This window comes from Gambusia affinis, linkage group LG18, assembly GCF_019740435.1.
Source record: "Gambusia affinis linkage group LG18, SWU_Gaff_1.0, whole genome shotgun sequence".
In the NCBI taxonomy this organism is placed as follows: Eukaryota; Metazoa; Chordata; class Actinopteri; order Cyprinodontiformes; family Poeciliidae; genus Gambusia; species Gambusia affinis.
Window position 1 is genome coordinate 9,621,061 of NC_057885.1, and position 20,827 is coordinate 9,641,887.

Genomic DNA, 20,827 nt, shown 5'->3' on the forward strand with positions numbered 1-20,827 from the left:
CTTGATTTGTCAAGTAAAACGTCATTGGTTTACTTGATTTGTCAATTAAAACGTCATTGTTTTCCTTGATTTGTCAAGTAAAACGTCATTGTTTTCCTTGATTTGTCAATTAAAACGTCATTGTTTTACTTGATTTGTCAATTAAAACGTCATTGTTTTACTTGATTTGTCAAGTAAAACGTCATTGTTTTCCTTGATTTGTCAATTAAAACGTCATTGTTTTACTTGATTTGTCAAGTAAAACGTCATTGTTTTCCTTGATTTGTCAAGTAAAACGTCATTGTTTTACTTGATTTGTCAAGTAAAACTTCATTGTTTTACTTGATTTGTCAAGTAAAACGTCATTGTTTTCCTTGATTTGTCAATTAAAACGTCATTGTTTTCCTTGATTTGTCAAGTAAAACGTCATTGTTTTCCTTGATTTGTCAAGTAAAACGTCATTGTTTTACTTGATTTGTCAAGTAAAACGTCATTGTTTTCCTTGATTTGTCAATTAAAACGTCATTGTTTTCCTTGATTTGTCAATTAAAACGTCATTGTTTTCCTTGATTTGTCAATTAAAACGTCATTGTTTTACTTGATTTGTCAATTAAAACGTCATTGTTTTACTTGATTTGTCAATTAAAACGTCATTGTTTTACTTGATTTGTCAATTAAAACGTCATTGTTTTCCTTGATTTGTCAAGTAAAACGTCATTGTTTTCCTTGATTTGTCAATTAAAACGTCATTGTTGTACTTGATTTGTCAAGTAAAACGTCATTGGTTTACTTGATTTGTCAATTAAAACGTCATTGTTTTCCTTGATTTGTCAAGTAAAACGTCATTGTTTTCCTTGATTTGTCAATTAAAACGTCATTGGTTTACTTGATTTGTCAAGTAAAACGTCATTGTTTTCCTTGATTTGTCAAGTAAAACGTCATTTTTTCCTTGATTTGTCAAGTAAAACGTCATTGTTTTACTTGATTTGTCAATTAAAACGTCATTGTTTTACTTGATTTGTCAAGTAAAACGTCATTGTTTTCCTTGATTTGTCAATTAAAACGTCATTGTTTTACTTGATTTGTCAATTAAAACGTCATTGTTTTCCTTGATTTGTCAATTAAAACGTCATTGTTTTACTAGATTTGTCAATTAAAACGTCATTGTTTTACTAGATTTGTCAATTAAAACGTCATTGTTTTCCTTGATTTGTCAAGTAAAACTTCATTGTTTTACTTGATTTGTCAAGTAAAACGTCATTGTTTTCCTTGATTTGTCAATTAAAACGTCATTGTTTTCCTTGATTTGTCAATTAAAACGTCATTGTTTTCCTTGATTTGTCAAGTAAAATGTCATTGTTTTACTTGATTTGTCAAGTAAAACGTCATTGTTTTCCTTGATTTGTCAATTAAAACGTCATTGTTTTCCTTGATTTGTCAATTAAAACGTCATTGTTTTCCTTGATTTGTCAATTAAAACGTCATTGTTTTCCTTGATTTGTCAAGTAAAACGTCATTGTTTTCCTTGATTTGTCAAGTAAAACGTCATTGTTTTCCTTGATTTGTCAAGTAAAACGTCATTGTTTTCCTTGATTTGTCAAGTAAAACGTCATTGTTTTCCTTGATTTGTCAAGTAAAACAAGACTTTAGGAGTAGAGATAAAAGGGGTTTTGTTATGTCGGAGTTTCAAGTTTCTCTAGCCGTCGTTCATTTGGGAGGGAAAAAGAGCAAAAACATCAACACCATCAGCCCTCCTGGGGTAAACAGAAGAGGATCAGTGGCTTTGCTGTTGTTTGGAGCTTCATTAGGCGACAGATCAATAACTCTGTTGGGCCGCCGGACAGCAGGCCGAGCGGTTCTGAGTGCAAAATAAGATTAAATGAGAACAGATTTGATCACCTCGGCTACCACAAAGGGAAATTACATTTGCCTAAGTGGATACTCTGTGAGTATCACATGGGTATAATTAAATATCACTTAAAGATGATGACAATCACTCATTCTGACTGCTAACAATTATTTCCTTCAGTCGCGCCGTGTAAAAGCCTGATGTTAAATGTTAATAGATGCATTTTGGTGGTAAAGAGATCGACGGAAAATCTTAACTCGGCGAAACATAACTGGTCCTACTGGTTTCACGAACTGTGTACTAATTTGAATTATGACGATTAACAAGGACTTACAAAGATCAAAATAACATGTTTTGAAATGTTTGATTAATCTAATAAAAGTATCCATTTCTTCCATTTTAAAATACAATATTTAAACAGACAGTATTGCTAAAACGTTGATTTAGTGAATGATAATAGTATGAAGAAGAGAAATGAAATTATGTAAACAGCTTTAATGATGATTTAAATTCTCCTATTCTTTGGTTTAAACATAAAACTATCTCTATTTGAGCTTCGGTCTATGTATACGCACACTTAGCTTTTGCCATTTTAATAGTCTGGCTGAGCCATTAAAACCGTTGATAACTCCGTAATGGATATTTTTAGGTTATTGCGAGAACAAGCTATACCGAGCAGCAAGACGTTCACTTAGTCACATAACAGCTGAACTCCTAAACAATGTGAAACAGAAGGCGGCTTCAGTCACTGTGGTGAACTCATCCGGTGTGTTGACATTTTGCTCCATCAGTTTGATTCATGACACAAATTCTCAAATGCTAAAATAATCCAACGTAAAGCGTCCAAACAAACAGTCGGGATGTAGGGCTACAGGTGCGGTGAGAGTTGATCTATACAGCTATTGATCAGGCTTCAAGACATCACTTCTGATGCAGATGTGCTCTAGCAGGACGAGGGCCAGACGTCAGAAAGCTCTGAGGGTTCTTGAACTTTTTTTCCCGTCTAAGTGGCTTGTTTGCCTAAGCTTATAAATCAGCCTAACAAACGAGGCCCTTCTTGTTTCTTGAACACGACTGCTGAGATGAGATGCAGTCAGCTCTCATCACATGTTTCACCACATGCAATTTCTCACATGATTTTTGACAACTCCTATTACGCTGAAGTCCTCGTCCAAAGCAAGTCGTGAATCGTGTGCTTCTCAACCTAAAGCAGACGCTTCATGGGGTAAAAAAAAAAAAGCCAAATTGATCCACAAGTCAGACGTGGGCACGAATTGGATGCACATTTATGTCCAAGTGTTTTGTCGTTTCTAATGTTTGGTATCGAATTCGACATCACTGCGTGTTGACAAACACTTTACTGCCTCGTCAAATGCTGGTCGGCTTTTTTTTTTTTCCATTGAATTTAAAGGATAGAAGAGACAACAGGTGCTGCAAGGCTTTCCTTTCATATTCATTACACTGCAAAATGATGCACTTGCTATATTTACAGGCTGATATCAGCGCCTTAAGCTGGATTTTACATGCCGAGAAGTGCCGTGGGGTACCATGACTTGTTCGCCTGAGAGGTCACTAGGGGAACACCGAGAGCTCTGCTGTTGAGATTTCACTAAGGAACATTCAAAGCCAATTGTAATACAATGACAGAGCTTATGACAACATATTTCAATAACTGCGGCATGCCGAAGTGTTCAACTATGATAGCAGGAAAAGTAAAAGTTGAAGGTAAGAAGGAGGAAGGGGCGGAGAGAGGGAAGCTGGAGCCAAGCAAGTTAAAAAAGTATTTTTAGGATGATGTTTATTTGGGGATCGGTGAAACCAACCCCAGGTCTATATTCCACCATCTGTTGAGGTCTCTCAGCCTGTCACTGTCCTCGGTAGGCGGGGGACGTTTTACATGGACAGAAAAGTTTTGTAGATTCGCTGCAGTAAAAGTCATTTAAACTTGCCTGCTTGCTATTAAAATGCCTTTTAAAAATTATAATCCTTTCGTTTATGTCGGGAAAATTAGATTGTGGCACCAGCAATAAGCGGCTGTGTGGATGTGGCTTACATTGAAATGGAAAAGGTCTGTCTCATATCGTCTTTGAAATAAACAAAACAGCTGTTTCAAGGACAAAAAAGAGTATTGAATAAAGTTTTAAATATTTAAACGGCAGCTTATGTGTGTGACTGGAACTCTAAATTCTGTCACTTATAAATTTTGTATTTAATTTTGCAACTTTATGCACAATCTTTCAACAATTAGCACTACAAAGTCAAGCAGTTTTGGACGATTGCAAAATTTGTAATCACACAAATTTATAAGAGAATACGATCAATGGAAAAGTCATCCAAATTGTGTTAAGAGGTTTCAACTGTGTTTACTTACAGCCCCATCATAAAATGTATCCATTATAGCTGCATAAATGAGCAGGAAAAAGACAGAAAGATGATTCCTAAATTATCTCTTCGATATGCTAATTCATTCTAATTAGATATAAATATATTTTTGAAATTTAGGTCCACAAAAACAGAAAGAAAAACATTCCTAACCAATTATTTTAACTTGAAAGTGAGTCATTCTATAATCAGTTCCATCTAAAACAACCTTATTTATCCCAAAGGAAAATTAAATCCAACTGCTGCCTATGCAAGGAAATATACCGATTTGATACACAAGCAGCTACTTTTAAAATTTGTGTCCACAATTTTAAAATGCTGTCTCGTTCATCAGGAGTAATTAAATTTCATATAAAACTCTTCTGCATTATAAGTTTTTATAACATATAGTGAATGGCAATAGCCTAGAAAAGTTGCAGCATCAAAATCTGCCCTGGCTTCACAGCATCATTCTGAAACTGCATACCTTAGAAATTATAGCATGTGTAACAAAAAGATGATAAAACCTGTTTTTAATTATCTTTGATTTAATCAACTATTTTCTTTTCAAACTGAGCATGTCGACTAATTGTGACGTAGCTGGACACCAGTTGGTTCCAACTTAATGTTGGAATTAAATCACTTTGAACAAAGCAGTTATAAATTTGACAATAATTTGATATTTGTCAGAATGTCCAGCGTTGTCAATGAGATAAACCCTAATGGTATTTCCTGAGGCATGAGTAATGAATTACTCAAAAGCTATTTTCAGCTCGGACTCCAGGAACTGATGGGTGGAACAAGGATCTGGTACCTCCTACAAAAATCACGCCATACAACACAGTGACCAGGTAGCAAGTAGAAAACGCAACATCAAGCTAGCAAACAAGAAATTGACATAAAATTAAAAATAACTTTAAAAAGCTGTTTAAAATACAGGGGAAAGTATTTTTGTAAACTAAATAAAGCTGTATTTACTGGCTGTGCTTTCGTTCAGACTGACAGAAGGAGCTCCTTGCTCATTAAACACACCTGTGAGGAGATGACGCAAGGCCAGTGAGTTGCCATGGTGATGGGTTACTAAGCTTCGGAGCTAGCTTCGTGTGGCTAACAATACCGAGGTAAAATTCCGTTTTTTAATAAAATTGTAGGATATTATATATTGCCTACATAGCTCATTTTAATTAGTTTAATTCCAAATACACAATTTCTGCAAATATTTTTACTTTTGGGGGCCGTTTTACTTAATAGCTGCTAAAATATTAATGGGTTAACTTTTTTTTCAGTACAACTTTAGTTTACTTTTTTTGTTTTGTTGCTGTTGAACTGAAGGTTAACGTGTAATTTTCCCGGTTGAGACTTAAATGTGTGCCAAAGAAAAAAAAAAAGAGGGGAGGGTGGGTATTAAATTTAGACGGTCTGCAAGGCACTGTGGGGTAACTGAAAGACAACACTGAGAAAGTTCCACAGCCCAAAATATCTGCCCACACAGCTTCCAGCAGGACTGAAGTGCCAGGTGCGGGGACACCAAAGGCGCAGCTGAGCCATCTTTTATTGGACTGTTAAAAAGTTCATTATTATAACCAGGTTAGTGATTTTAAAGCAAACGCCATTCAGAATGATAAAATACACAGAGATGCCACTCAGTGACGCTTATGTGAGCGTAAAGCGCATGGGCGAATCTGTGCGCAATTACGCACGGCACCACAGGCTACAGTCCGCTGCTGAGGGGCGGCACATCCAACCCTACCTTCCTCTGCTGCTTCTCCCAGGCAGGATCCAGCAGCAGGTCCCTGTCCCAGTCATCCTCCTGGGTCATATACGCATCTTCATGTTGGATCGTATAGGAGGTGTTATATGTCATTTGGGTTTCGACAGCTGTCATCGTTCCGCCTCTGTCAGGACTTCGTAAGTCCCCCTCAGCTTATAGTGACAAAAATAAAATAAAAAATAAATAAATAAGATCAGCTCGAGAGACGACGAGGGGAGAGACAGTTAGGGGCTGCGGAGACCAGACTCCTCAGGTGAGAGGTGGCTGTGCGAAGGTGGTGCCCACTAACAGAAGACCCTGCTGGCCGGTGCTCCTTTCCTGGTCAAAAGTAGCACACGTGACAGCACCCCAATAAGTATGGGTCCTTACCGCTTGGGTGTCAGGTTCTGAGCCTAAAAAGGCCTAAAAGGCGGAGTAAAATTTTGCAATTGGGGATAACTGGTTTGTGAGTGGTCTGGCTTTCTGTCAATTACGCGTCCTCTCAACACGGGGGGTTTATGGCCCCTGTAATGCACCTGTCGCTGTTAGTGATCCTCAATGGTAAACTCAGGCCTCTTTAACGTCAAACAACTTTTTAAAATGCAACATCACCAAAAAAACAAAAACAAAAAAAACAAACAAAACTGAATGTAGAATTTTCTATTAAGATAAAAATCTAATGCAGTTATGAGCATGGACAGTTCCTCATAAAGGTATTCTTACTCCATGAACTGTTTCATGTTACTGCAACTACAGCTTCAAGTTTTTAGGTTATGCATCACCTGTGATAATAATAATGATAATTTAAAAAAAAGACAGCATGATGCTGCCTCCACCCTGTTTCAGCCTGGGGACGGTGAGCGTCAGTTTTCCACGTGTCCTGCTTGAAGTTCAAAAAGTTCAGTTTTGGTCTAATGTAAAAAATAAAATATTCCAAACTGAGCTTTAAAATCCACATCCACAGTTACCATGGCACTCATACCCAGCCTGCCAGTTTAAGTGACCAATCATGTTTGGAGTTGTGATGTACTTTTAATTTTCAGAAGACAGGATGTAAACTTGAAATGTTTTATAATCTACATGTACTCTTAAGTTCTCCACATCTTTATCCCTTAACTATCTGTTGTTTTTATTGATCGTCATGCGTTTGCTTGTTCCCTAATGTTCTCTAACATCCGAGCCCGTCACAGCTGGATTCAAATTTGTACTGAGACTAGATTATACAAGTGAACCGTGTTTAGTAGTTATGTGGATTTGGTTGGAGTTTTTTTTTCTCTTAATGATACAAATACAAATTTCTCAACCCACTAAGAGTTTCTTCTGTTAAGAATAATGTGAAAACCATTTTCATTCCACTTCACAACTATCCACTACTTTGTTAGTTACTCAGTTACTTATTCCTCACAGCAGCTCTAAAATCAAATTAGGAGCTAAAATTGCATTCACACAGTTTATTTTTCAGCTACATCCTAATGTTGCGAGCTGGAATAATAACAGATCTGGACACTGTTATGAGAAAAAAAAAGTTTATTCATAAATTCCATGCAAAAACAAACAAAAAGAAGAAGACATTTTTCAGAAATACACTTTAAAAGGCATATATATGAACACACAACCATACAATATAACTTGTATCTATATCCGGATTTGTCATTCACAGTAAACACGTTGATGCAAATTTCTGATCTAAGATTTGGGAATTGAAATCCCCTAACATTCGGTTCTGTGCTAATGCTAATTGCTTTGAAATGAGCATATCCACATTCCTACCCTCTTGAGATAGCAAGTTACTAAGTCACCCTTTACGTCTTTGGAATCTAGAGTGATTTAGAAAGTAATTAATCAAACATCTGATGTAACTACAGTAAGCTTGGTCCATTAACCTACTTCAGGAAGCTCAGTGCTTACATTACTGCTCCTCTCGTGAGGCTGGGAACGGTTGGAACGAGTGATCTGACCGATGTAAACATGTTGAGACTCGATCATAAAATAACTTGTGTAAAACTCGCTGGACTTTTCAGTTATTTGCTTTTAATTGTTCATTGAACAACACCAAAAAATTTAAATACTTGCAGCTATAGTGTGTAAAAACTACACCGCTTCCTGTCAAGTTTGCCCTCTCTAGATGAAAAAAAAAGTTAAAAATTAAAAATGTCTGAGGTTTGCCACTGCTGTTATGTACATCAGTCCTTTCCCGCTCAAATTTGTGCTTAAAAAGTCACATCAATAAAAAAAAAAAAAAAAGGTTTAATAGCAGACTGGGGTCTATGAAGGGACAAAAGTGCCATATTCAAATTAATTAGTTAAAAGAATGTATAATAAAGTATTCAAATTGGAAATACTGGAATTAATACTGAAGTTGCACAGCACATCATGAATAAGTTTAATCATTGGTCAGAGGGCGGGGCTAACACTTCTCTAGTTAAAGGTGATTGGTCTGAACAACAGTCTCATTTGCAGATTAACCAATTAGAGTTCATGGTCCTAGTGAGAGTATTAATGAAGGATTGGAGCTGTGAAAAATTACTAAATTTAATCTGTATAATTTTAACTTTAATATCTAAAAATAAATATTTAATATAAAAATAGTAGTACAATAGTAAATATTTAAGTCGTACATGGAACACATTATTTGCTTATTAAATGTATTTATTTCATAATATAACATTTACTAGATTGTGGCACTTTTGGCCCTTCATAGGACTGGCTTGAAAAAAACAAAAAACTTGTACCAGTTTGCACTTAGCTGGATTTCCCATATACCGTACTATCCCCTGCAGGAGGACAGACATGAGCTTCAGGATCCCACTCAAAATAACGAACTGACACGTGTGTAATATGCACATGCACTTTTCTTTAGCTAAAACAACAACAGACAAAGAGGTGGACGGGGGGTTGGGGTCTGGGTGTGGGAGTAGGTTGGCGGGGGCTGCAGTGAGCTTTGGCGGGCGATGCAGTGCAACTGATTTACAAGCAGGGTTTTCTTTTTTCTTTCCTTTTCTAGAGATGCAGAACTGCATTTACCCAAGCATGTTTGAAGACCCAGACTCACAAGCACCAGAAGAAGCCTTTAGTGGGGAGCTAGGAGAGTGAAGAAGGAGGTATGGAGGCGCCAGTGGGGAGAGAGGAGGTTGGGATGGAGGCCCTACTCTGGTTTATTACAATAAAACTGGCCTGTGTACGAAAATTGATTTTTAACCCTCTTATTGTTGTATATGATCCACACCTTCAAAACTAAACCAAGAACTCACCTCATAATCAACCCATCAAATTTTCAAATATTTTGTGCTTTCTTGCTCATTAGGCATAAAGGGAGCATCACTCCCATCCAGAAACTCTTAGGGAAAATGAGAGACAAGTTAACTGAAACCTTGTCCAGAGATCGACCTCCCTAAAAGTAAGTAAGTACACATACAAGCTACTAAGACGATGTGTGACAGAAAAGTCCTATAGGAACCCTGAGATTGATGAGAATCTACAGGTCAGTCTGGCCTGTGCGCCTTTCCTATAGGACGTTTCTGACTGACAAGTGTCAATCTTCTGTTTCAAGTTGCTTTACATTACACGTTGCCTTCACATCCCCTGCCAGAGCCATGTTATGGACAACCAACATTCAACAGTTGCAGCAAAGCAATTCCTCCAGCTCTGAAGTCTCTCTGTGTGTCACAGGACAAAGTCCAAAGGAGGGCCGCCACAGATACATTGTCCTTTTTGGCACGCCAGGGCGTCTATGGTAACAAAGGTGGATGGTGGGGAGGGAGGTGTTTTGGGTCAGGTCGGTGGTTCTGGGAAGTTGAGTCCAAGCCAGAGCGATGGAACCCAAATCCAAGGTGGCGGCGGTGCCGGCGGGTAAAGAAACAAAAAGCGCTGTGTGCGTGGACGGCGGCGAGGTGAGGAGATGCGCAAAGAGGGAGAGCAGGGCAGGGGTGAAGGAGGGAGAGGGGAAGGAGGAAGGAAGAGTGAAGAGGGTTGAGGGCGGCGAATACGGCGGTGGACAGGAGTTGATTAGCTGGCAAGGGGAAGGGTTTGGGGTGTGTCCACTTACGCCAAGCCTCACTGACCAATGAAATGGCGCCCAAAAGGTATCCCGTTTTTTTAGCACCCACACTCACACTCAAGCACACCCTGACACGCCGCACTTATTGTTCACCAGCTCTCACAACAACCGAACAAAGGGCACCTCAATCGAACAAAGGGCACCTCAATATGCTGATGCAGGACAGGATCACTCCTAAGAAGGGGTCTTAACCCTGCCCCACCCCAGCCGGCCCATCACTCCCAGTGAGGAGAAGACCCAGGCTACAGGTACAAACACTGCCGATGCAGTAGAAGAGAGATTACGGACTCGGGGGAGGGGAGAAAAGAAGGGGAGGTGGTAATGGCGGAGGGAAGGAAGAGGGGTAGGAGTGTTGTGTCAAGCCACAGTCAGAGGAAAGTGAGGAGGGGGATGGGGCAATTAGGAGAAGAGATGTCAGTGCTGTCATGATTTCTTTCTTTTGCATTTAGTTGATTTACCTTGGTGGTGAAGAGAAAGAGAGACAACAAGTTTCCACTGCGGTGGCGTCGCGCTAAAAGTCGTCCCCACGGCTCACGCGAGGCAGCACACAGGGTGTTCCAGGTAGCACGGTGACCTAATTCAGTTGAGATAGTTAGTTCAGAGCTGGACTGTCGAGTCGGGCTGTTTTTTTTTTTTTTTCTCTTGCGGCACAGTTACAAATGATCACACATGCAGGTCTGAGAGCATAGTGAACACAGAGACACACGGAAAAGGGAGAATTTGGTGCAGCAAGGAGAGAGACCAGACTTGGACCAGACCAGACGTACACCCATTGAACCCCAAAGAAAGGGACTGCTCCACAGATCAAAATGCACCCAGGCCATTCTATCTGTGAGCCTCTCCCCAGCCCTCACAGCAGCTTCACTGTGTACAGTGCAATCTTCCTCATGGAAATTAATTTTACTCATCGCTCTCAGCACTCTAAATTTGGGATATTCTCATTTGACGGGCTGGAGAGAGGAAGGAGCTCCTACCCGGACTTACCCTGACCAAAGTGAGCATAGCTGGGCCAGCATCTACACCTGCCTCCCCCTGGGTCCCCAGTCAAATGAGTCTGGTGGTCATTTTTACACAAGAGAGACAGATAATGGAGAGGAACATAAACAGGAAGAAGGCGAAATATCCAAACCCTTTGCTTTCCGTCACCACAGTAGTCAGCCAAACATTCTTTATTATCAGTATAAGGTTTAAAGTATACATTTTCTCAATAAAAGGCATGCTGATTTTATTTCCCACTGTTCTATATATATATATATAAAAAAAAGGCTAAATTAAAAAATACCGTTCTAAAAAATACATGGCAAACAAAACATTTTGCAAACCACATAATTCTACAAAGGATGCAATCGGTATGTGTTTGTATATACGACACGGAAAGATTACAGTCTGAGATGCAAAAGTCACTTCTAACCACTAAAAACCACAGAAGGAGAGGGGAAGCGGGAAACAATGAGGCAGCCGGGTGATTTCAGAAGGTCTTTTCTGTTTGTGCATTGGTCTGCTGTCAAATACTAGCTGCAAAACAAGTGACTGATTGTAAATGGATGGAAGTCGCCACTCTGGACTTTGGCATCAATGTGAAACGCATCAAGAAATCCAATTCCAGATTTAGAAAACAGAAAAAACCAAAAATAAAATAAATCGGTATCCAAATAATTCATAAACCCTCTCTACAGTGCCTTGCAAACATACAGCGTGCCACTAAAACATTTTCACATTTTGTCACTTTCAACCACTAACTTCAGTGTAATTTATTGGGGTTTTCTGTGATAGATCAACGCAATAATTTGTAAAGTGGAAGGATAGGATTTGTGTAAAAATAAAAATGTGAACATTTGTAATCAACCAGAGGTGTCCCGCTAAAGTTTTTTTTATTTTTTTTACTTCCAACACGATACCGATATTGCAGCTTTGAGTACTGACTGATACGGGTACTGACACGATACGATATCAGCACGAATCAAACATACGTTGGTGTGGAATGTTAGAAAAGCTTTGATCAAGTGGTATTACTCCGAGAACAATAGTCAGATATAAGAACAACTGACCCATTTATTATTAACCAATGGGTTTGGGCGAAGGATTTTTGGTAGATAATATAGAATCAGGACACCGCTATATTCAACCACATTCTCTTTTGTAACTCTTCATAAAATCCAGCGCAGAAGTCTGGTCATCAGTAAACTACGGTTTGATTTAATCCCAGCATAGACACTAAACGGCCGGACAAGGAGAGCACCGATCAGCAAGCAGCCAAGAGGCTCATTGGTTTTTGCGGAGGAGCTGCAGAGAGCCACAGCTCGGGTGGGAAAATCTGTCGATAAAACAACTATTAGACAAATCTGTTCTATAGGGAAGAAGGTCAAAAAGAAAGCCATAATGCGTCCAGTTTGCAGTTCTGTAAGAAGCCATGCAAGGAACACAGCAAACACGAGGAGGAAGGTGCTCCGTTCATACGAGACCAAAATGTCAGATTTTGGCCTTTATGCAAAATGCTGTGGATGGGGAAAATACTAAACGAACGTACATCACCCTGAACACACCATTCTTACAGTGTAACATGGTGGTGTCAGCATCATGCTGTGGCCATGCTTTGCTCCAGTCAAGACAGGGAAGCTAATTAACGTTGACAGAAGGATGAATGGAGCTAAATACAGGGCAACCCTAGAACACCAGATCAGAGATTATTCATGTCTTACACTGACCCGACCAACATTTAACTGAGCATCTGTGGATAAAGATTTTAAAGCCAATCAGTCTCTTCGTTCTACTTCACAATTACGTGCTGAGATTTATCAGCTCATTTCCGGTTAATACATCAACACTCACGGTTGTAAAGTGACAACATTGCAAAAGGTAGAAATGCTTTTTTTTTTTGCAAGGAACTGCAGATGACAAGTGAACTAAAAACATACCCAAATATGCTTTTTGGAATCAGAATCTGAAGCAGATCCGGCGTTTGATGGAGAAATGGCGGATATTTTGGGGCCACTGGAAGACACTGCCCCATCTCTCACTTTGTTGGTGCTATCACTGCTGTTTCTGCTTAAAACCAAACGCTTATATAATGAACCTCTGAGGCTCACTTTGTGGCTTTTAAAAAAAAAAACAAAAAAAAAAAAACGTTTGCAATAAACAGACCCATTAGGAGGCCTGGAAGCTTTCCCACTTGTAGCCCTCTGGATTCTGAGCTTTGAGGCTCCTGTTGCTTTAGTTGAAATTATTTTTTTTTAAAAAGCACTTAAAATGGGAGATCCCTCCACTTAATGCACTTCACTAAAGGTTTGAGGCACATGACTGACCTTGTCACATATAATGGTTTCTAAAAGGATGCAATCCAAAGATCTTCTGTAAACTTGTTCAGTAGTTACGCATTGTTTTTTCCCCATTGAAAACTCATCACATCCCAAAGGTTGACTTATATCACATGTAAACTATAATGTTGGAAACAAACTATTTACACTTTTCTCTGTGTTTTAAAAAGGCCTCTGAACATGAAAGAGGACCAAATACAATAGATTAAAAAAATAAAATAAAAAAAAAACTCAACAAAATCCAGCTACCCAGACTTTGAACTGATGCAGCTTTACATGGAGCTGCAATTACTGATAGGGTGAAATGTGTGGAGACGTACAGAACAGAGTACAATCTACAATGAAATTTACAATAAGAGGTAGGCAGCTGTAGTTAGGAAGAGAAAAAGGTGAAGCAGTGTCTTTCAGTGTCGTGGTTTAAAGGTGAGGATGAGATTCAGAGGAGGGGGGGCGAGGATAGATACGAATAAACATTACAGTACGTCTATGTGTGCTTTACGTTTATTGTTTTGTTTTGTTTTTTTTCTCTGCAAAGCGCAGTCTTAGCTGCTGCCGCTGCGTTTGTGCGCTGGAAAAATCAAGAGCCCGAACGTCTCACGCAATCACACGTACAACATCCATATCGCATCCAGGACAAACAGTCTCCCCAAAATACTTTAACCTTGGTTCTGTTGGACACAGTACAATGCAGCTGGTACACAACAAGTGTACATTTCATCTAAGAACATTGCAAATTGATACTCATCAACATAAGGCAAAAAAGGTTTCAAATTAGCTGCCCTACCTGATCATCTAGGCCTAAGTAGAATGGCTGATGCAAATTACTGGAGATTTGGCCCTAGAAAATCTTAACTGGGTTGCAGAAATGAAGGCAAAACAAACGACTGACTCAGTCAGTCTAATACTGGCACAAGTGTGAGACTGGCACGATAAGTTAAAACAGAAAAGCACACAGAATGCCCATAAAAATAGATGAAGGCCTGTCTTCAAAGCTGCACTGTGGTCATGCAAACTGGACCAAGGTTAGCCGATCAGCCCCGTCGTAAAGCAAGTTATTAAGCCCATCAGCCCTCAGTCTTAAATCCCCCAGCCAGTCCCCAGGCACACAAACACACACACACTCACATACACACGGAGGTGGTCAAGTTTTGAGTGGAAAAGGTATGTAGGGGTGAGGGATCAGGGCAAAGAGGGAGAGGGGGCGGGGGCAGACAGTTGAGTGCAACTATCGGAAGGGGGGCTCAGGCGTGTGAAGGGAGAGTTCGGGGCGGTGGAGGATGGCCTCCTTGCGCGTAGGCGGCGGCAACGGCGGCTCATACACCCTGGGCGCAGCCATGGCAGCTGCCACTGCGGCAGCAGCGGGGACCACTGGCCTGAGGGCTTCCAGCGTAGCGACTGGCTGGGCAGACATCGCGGGGACTCCCGTGACTCCAGGCATGCCAGCAATGGCTGCCACTGTGTTCGATGGGTAGGCATACTGGAACTGAGGGTACTGCTGCAACTGCTGGTAGTACTCGGCGTAGTACCTAGCCCAAAAAAAGGGTGAAAATCAAGAGGCATAGGTTGCATTAAGGAGAAGAGGACATAGGTAGCAGAGCAGACACAGAAGGCTGAGGTCAAAGGCCCTGACATACTTCATCCGGAGAGCCGAAATCTGCTGTCATTGACGTCGACGCCCGACAAAAATTGCGTCGTTTGTTCGCTAAGAGACATTCGCCCGCCGAACCCGACAACAGGCCTGAGTCGAACTATTTTGACAGAGCTCTGTGCAAAGTGTTGTAAGGTAAGGTAAGGTAAGATAATTTTATTTACATAGCACATTTTCAGCAACAAGGCAATTCATATGCTTTACATGAGTTAGAAGAAATACAAACAAAATAAGAAAAGAAAAGCAAGAGAATAAAAGTATAAAAAGTTTACAAAAAAAAAGACTTGTGTGATTGGCCAGAAGTTTGTTGCCATGTTTTATGCGGAAATTCGCTCCGACAGCGCTGTTTATGTACATTGGTACGATTCTTCACTAAATAACTACTAGAATGGAAAACGGTTAATAACTCCTATGAGGAAATTATACTGTCGTTGTTCAAGGAGGAGGCTGTCTGGAGAAAAGTGTGGCACTAGCTCCGTAGGAGTGAGACACTGAAGCGTGCGGGGTCGGTGGTCGGTGCCGTTGTCTGAAAGGTGTGTGTGAATACGAAGGCGCTGAAACCACGTGACTGTCGACTGTTCGGCTTCGGATGAAGTATGCAGTCCTTTAATCATCAACAGTCATGTCCCACCTGGCCATCGGGTCTTCCGGTGCCTCTACCGCCTCTTCTGCTGCACGGCCAGCTGGTGTCGGAAGCAAGGGTCTGCGTGGCTTGGCCCGCTGGTATATGAATGGCTTCATCACCGGGTCGGGCAGAAGCGGTGCCGACCTGCGTAAGGGACTACGGTCTCTCTCTCCTGACTTGGCCACAGCGGCTGCCACAGCAGCTGTCTGCTGATCAGCCACAACCTGCTGGCCTTGGGCAAAGTAGTGCGCCTGCCTTGCAGCCTCAAACAGGGCTGAGGCTGGATCTGCTGCTCCCATGGCGGTGATGTGAGCGTAGGCTGGGGTGGCAGCACCATAAATCGCAGGAGCTACAGAGTAAGCAGGGTTCACTGTAGCTGCTGCTGCTGGCATCTCTATTCCAGGACCTGCTGCCAGGTACACAGGGTGGTTGGCTACAGTCGGGGTGTAAACTGGAGTTGTGTAAGCGGCAGCCGCTGCTGCGGCGGCTGCTGCAGCGGCTGGAGATGCAGCCACCTGGCCATAGATATTGGGCGTCATAGAGCTGTACACCTGTGTGGCGCCTGATGTAAGAGTTGCCTGGCTTGCCACGGTCCCATAGAGCTGGTTGGCCACATTAGCACCATATACCTGGCTGGCAAGGGCGCCGTATACAGCCGGATTCACCGGGTTTCCATCAGTACGTGTGCCAGTGGTGATTCCCGTGAGGGCTGCATACGTGGGGTCAAAGGTGGACGTGTTGTAGACTGAATTGTGCACGCTCTGTTGAACTTGCAGAGGCAGGCCGGCTGCTGCGGCGGCGGCAGCGGCCAGGACTGCTGCCTGGCTCTGGTACTGCTCTAAAGACGGCTTGCCCACAGGACATTCTCCAGCATAATGGCCCTGCTTCCCGCAGTTAACACATGGGATTTTCCCAGTGGGTGTCTGCTTGCTGGGTTGGACCTTGGATAGCTCTACAGACAGCGGCCGGCCCTTAAACGAAGTACCGTGCAAAGCCTCAATGGCCTGAAGAGCGTCTTCCTTGTTTTCCATGTGAACGAAGGCATAGCCTGTGGAAAACAGTCATCGTTAGGCACAGCAAAGGCGTTTGGGTTTATACTGCAATGGAAAAGGAATATAGATATTGTTTAAAAGATTGCTACAAGAGCTGAGAAAACATAAGCTGAAAAATCCAATAACTCAACATCTAAAACAACCTTAAAGTACTAAAATGCCTAATTAGCAGTTTAACTTCAATAAAGGAACAAAGTCTCCTCCCCTAAATACTCCCATCTCTTTAAAGTGCACAACTGAAAGGCCAAGATCACTCTGAATAATTGGTTATAAATAATATAATATCAAGTCTAATTATATCTTCATGCTAAACTACCAGGGCTATAAAGAAAAAAAAGTCTTGGGGATTTGAAGATTGAACAACAAATATGGTATCCTACCATAAAACGGTACAGACCGACTTCTTTAGTCACTAAAATAAAGTTTATCTTCTTATTAAATCAAACGACGACATACCGAGATTCAACTAGAGCATTCCCTTTAAAGGCCGTCAAGGTGTTTTAATGCTATATTTGCTTCAAAATGCTCCAGGTTGTGGCATTATGACAATGGCCTCAACAGACTCTACAGCATGGTGGCTATCTCCAGTCTTCAAGAGACGGCGCTGCTCTAGATTCTAGTTCTACAGAAACGAGAGATGTACTGTTTACAGAAATCATAGGCAACCTGCAACGTATTACTTCCTATACCATGAAATGGACAAACACATCCGTTCTTTGTAAGGGAGACCCAAACTTTCAAATTTATAAAATAATGTTCTGACACATGAGGGGAAAGAAGAAATAAACTTCCAAAGGAATCTTTTTAAAAAAAATCCAAATATTAACAACCAAACGTGGTACATCTACAAATTGATGGAGGATAAATCAACAATGCCTACAAGGTATTTTTGCTCACCTTTGACTTTGTCACACTCAAGGACTTTCCCGAATGTCTGGAACAGCTGCTTAAGGTCTTCAGTGGTGCACATCCCACTCAGGTTACCCACAAACACTTTTGTGGAGTGCAACGGCCTCCCCCTCGACTCCTCCACCACCAGATTCCGTCCTCGAAACTCTCTCCCATTGAGCTCCCGAACGGCTCGATCGGCCGCCCCCTCGCCCTGCAGGTGAACAAAGGCGAACTGCCGCAGCACGCTGCAGCTGACAACCTGGCCATACGGTTCAAAAATGGCTGACAGCTCTTCCTGGGTGGTGTCCAGAGCCAGGTTTCCCACAAAAAGCTTCACGGTGTGGCTCTTGTCCATAGCGCTGCAGAGAAACGGAGGGATGACGTTACTGATGTTAGAAATAAAACTACTGGAATAAATTGGACAGCAACAGCAACATCCTACAGATGCAAGTCCTGCATTTTCTGCTGCTTTAGCACTTCTTCTACACATGCACTGTGATTTTTAGGAAAGCATTTCAAAGTTAAGATTCATAAAACCTCAGTTTTGGGTGTATTTAAGTGGACGTTGGTTTTGGTACACAAATTGTACAAATGGTGCATGTTTTTCTACAATCTGCTATATGAAAATGAGATATGTGTCTCCAGTAATAATAATAATACCTACCAGTAGGATGCTGCGAACAGTTCTGTTTTGATCAGAATTTATATTTTGTTATTCAGACTGTCCCAAAAGGGGATCAAAGCCATGATCACCTGAAGTCTGTGCAATATAACATCTACAACAAAAAGGAAATTATATGAGTTTTGAGCAGTTTATAATCTTTCTCTCAATTATTCTGAATAAAAGACTTGAACAGCTAGATAAACTGATACGCATGGTTTAAGTACATGGGTATGAACTGGTTAGCTAAAAAGGTCCAAAATGGCAGGCGTTGACGACCAAAACATGGTATTCTGTTTCCCTTTACTTCTACTCTTTTTCCATTTAACCAAAACTTTAAAAGGTAAAGAAATTGATAACAAAATTAAGGATATACGACATCACAGAAAACATTTTGGGGATCATATTTAGCCTGGTGGTCAATACAGAGACTGGGATTAAACATACATCAATCTAATATGTTGATTTCATTTTTTTTTTTTTTTTTACCAAATAGAGCTTTTATTTTACCGTCTCATTTGTGTAGCTACAATAGCACACTCCTGTGTGACAATATTGAAATAAAATATATTTTGTACATGCCAATAAGATATTTAGTCTGTTGTTAAACTCACTTCAATGAATGTCCTCACCACAAATGATAGCATCCAAGATACTAAAGGTCACTGAGATTGTTGGAAGAAACACTATCCTAATCCAATGTCCTAATATTGTACAGCTCTATTCTTAGTAGTCATTTTCTAAAGTAAAAGGTAAAGCTGCTCCGTTTGTGAATAACAGCTCAGATTAACATACACAGAAATACAAGGACATGACTAATTGTTTTGTTCAATTGCAATTCAATTCAGAAGAATAGACCTGCCCCAAAAGATCTCAGGCAACTAAAATCCCATTTAGATCATTTTAAAACATTCCTTAATATTATTATAGTTCAGCCATCAACAACCAGAGGTGGTCGTTTATGTGACCGTTTAGGAAAATTATTACCCACTCCAGATGTCAGCGACTTTTTCTCCTTTCTTTTTTCTCAAATACAGGAAAAATATTCAAAGTGGAATACCTGCACCCTACGTCTCTCTAGGAGTGCTGAATCGTATCAAACTAAACTGAAAGACTGACTAAAACTCTTAAATGAACAACTTTGCTAATCCAATCAGGTTAACTTAAATGTTTAGCATAAATCTGAAAAATGAACATATGGTCTCCCTTCGAGCAGCGAATGATAAAACCAAATGGACACAAGATTAATATTCAAATTTACTAAAAAAAAAAAAAAAAACCAGAACCACATAGACCATATACCCACCTTTGAAAGTCCCAAAGATATAGAGTCAAATTAGATACAACAACGTTGGGGAGATTTTCTTTTTGTCTTAAAAAGAGATCTGATTTGAAATATTTAATGTTAGCTGGTCTCTTTATGTAAAAGCAGAGTGATCTCCCCCACAGCTATGAGTCACACTCATCCACTGAATACAGACAGTGGAGATCAGGAAGGCCAGTGTTTATTAAGTCTGCCTGGATTCACAGTAATAACCACTTTTATGGCACCAAATTGTGATTATGCTTTAAGCATTCCCTTTAATGTACAAAACCCCAATTTATACCAAAACAAGATGGTTCAACAGGCCCATTTTCTTCTCTCTCCAAACAACCTTTTATGGTTGGCTGTAAATCAAAGGGCAGAGCGGAACATGAAACCAGAGGGGGACATTTCTATTTTCTGGTTTCGCCTCTAGTAAGTTGCAACTCGACAAAGAAATACACGTCTTCCTCCAAACGAAAGCGCATTTTCCCTCCGTGTGTGGACTGCGTGAGTCAGGCAGAATGGCGGCTGCATTAACACTGGCTTCGTTGTGGAATAACGAACCTGGTTCCCGATGACGCAGCGCGACGCTGAGTAAACACATTTTCACTGCTGCCGTCATTATTCGGCGCAACAACAACAACAAAAAAAGACTTTAAAAAGACGCATGTTGAGTTTGTTAGCTGACTCAAACGCCTCGTTGTCGAGGTTTCCTTGTGAATGGAGAGCAGCAGGGATGCTGGCGGGGTTGTCTAAAGCTAAACAAGCGTTAAAAAGGGTCAACGCAAATAACGCGTTCCCGCACATTTAGCCCACCTCACATAACAACGAAAGCTGAATAAACGCCTAATATTAGCTAGGGCAGCAGCCTTTCTAAAATATATCAACGTAGTCCAGAACAATCGCATTTTTTCCGCACAGGAGCGCGTGCATTGCAGCACGAGAGAGCTTCCTAAGCGACAACACGGCCAGTAAAAGTCTGTTCCTAAACCGGTATTTCCGATTAAAACGCCAATTATTTGACACTATTTCGGTTTGATTACCGCCCATGGGGGTTTGTGTGGGGATAATACAGCATAAAAATGCTATTAAAACTGAAGGAACTACCATCTTACCTTAGCGGTGCTGCGTTTCAAAATGGTAGCGTCTGCTTCCGTTTGAACGTCGGGCATTCTGCTGGAGAAGCTGCGGAGGGGGAGGGCTGCTGCTGCTGCACCCGGAGGATGCTGAATCCTCATGAAATAACCCGAGAACACACACACGGAGCTCCTGGAAGCATGCTTAGTTAATTACAGCTACCGCAGTGGAAAAGGATGGCTCACAGCCACTGTGCT

At 40.9% G+C, this 20,827-nt stretch overlaps 2 protein-coding genes across 2 annotated transcripts in view; both read right to left on the reverse strand.

Annotated features, from left to right (window-relative positions):
- The window catches only part of actn3b (actinin alpha 3b), a 31,545-nt gene extending 25,260 nt beyond the window's left edge, over positions 1 to 6,285 (reverse strand). Inside the window, exon 1 of the mRNA XM_044097314.1 lies at positions 5,940 to 6,285. Coding sequence (XP_043953249.1) covers positions 5,940 to 6,074 — 135 coding nt within the window. The 5' untranslated portion in view covers positions 6,075 to 6,285. The remainder of the gene's footprint in view (positions 1 to 5,939) is intronic.
- A 1,166-nt stretch (positions 6,286 to 7,451) lies between these two features.
- Positions 7,452 to 20,827, reverse strand: rbm14b (RNA binding motif protein 14b). The gene is made up of 4 exons (XM_044097323.1): positions 20,609 to 20,827; positions 17,533 to 17,885; positions 15,590 to 16,631; positions 7,452 to 14,836 (listed from the first exon to the last, which is right to left on the reverse strand). Exons 2-4 carry the CDS (start codon positions 17,879 to 17,881, stop codon positions 14,536 to 14,538), a joined length of 1,692 nt encoding a protein of 563 aa, XP_043953258.1. The 5' UTR covers positions 17,882 to 17,885; positions 20,609 to 20,827; the 3' UTR covers positions 7,452 to 14,535.

Bases quoted from the DNA above. Each gene is read 5' to 3' on its own strand.
- rbm14b (XM_044097323.1), bottom strand. From the start codon at position 17,881: ATGGACAAGAGCCACACCGTGAAGCTTTTTGTGGGAAACCTGGCTCTG. The intron at 16,632-17,532 runs GTGAGCAAAAAT...TGTTTTCCACAG, and splicing joins TGAGTGTGACAAAGTCAAAG to GCTATGCCTTCGTTCACATG. The intron at 14,837-15,589 runs GTGGGACATGAC...TTTTTGGGCTAG, and splicing joins CCGGAAGACCCGATGGCCAG to GTACTACGCCGAGTACTACC.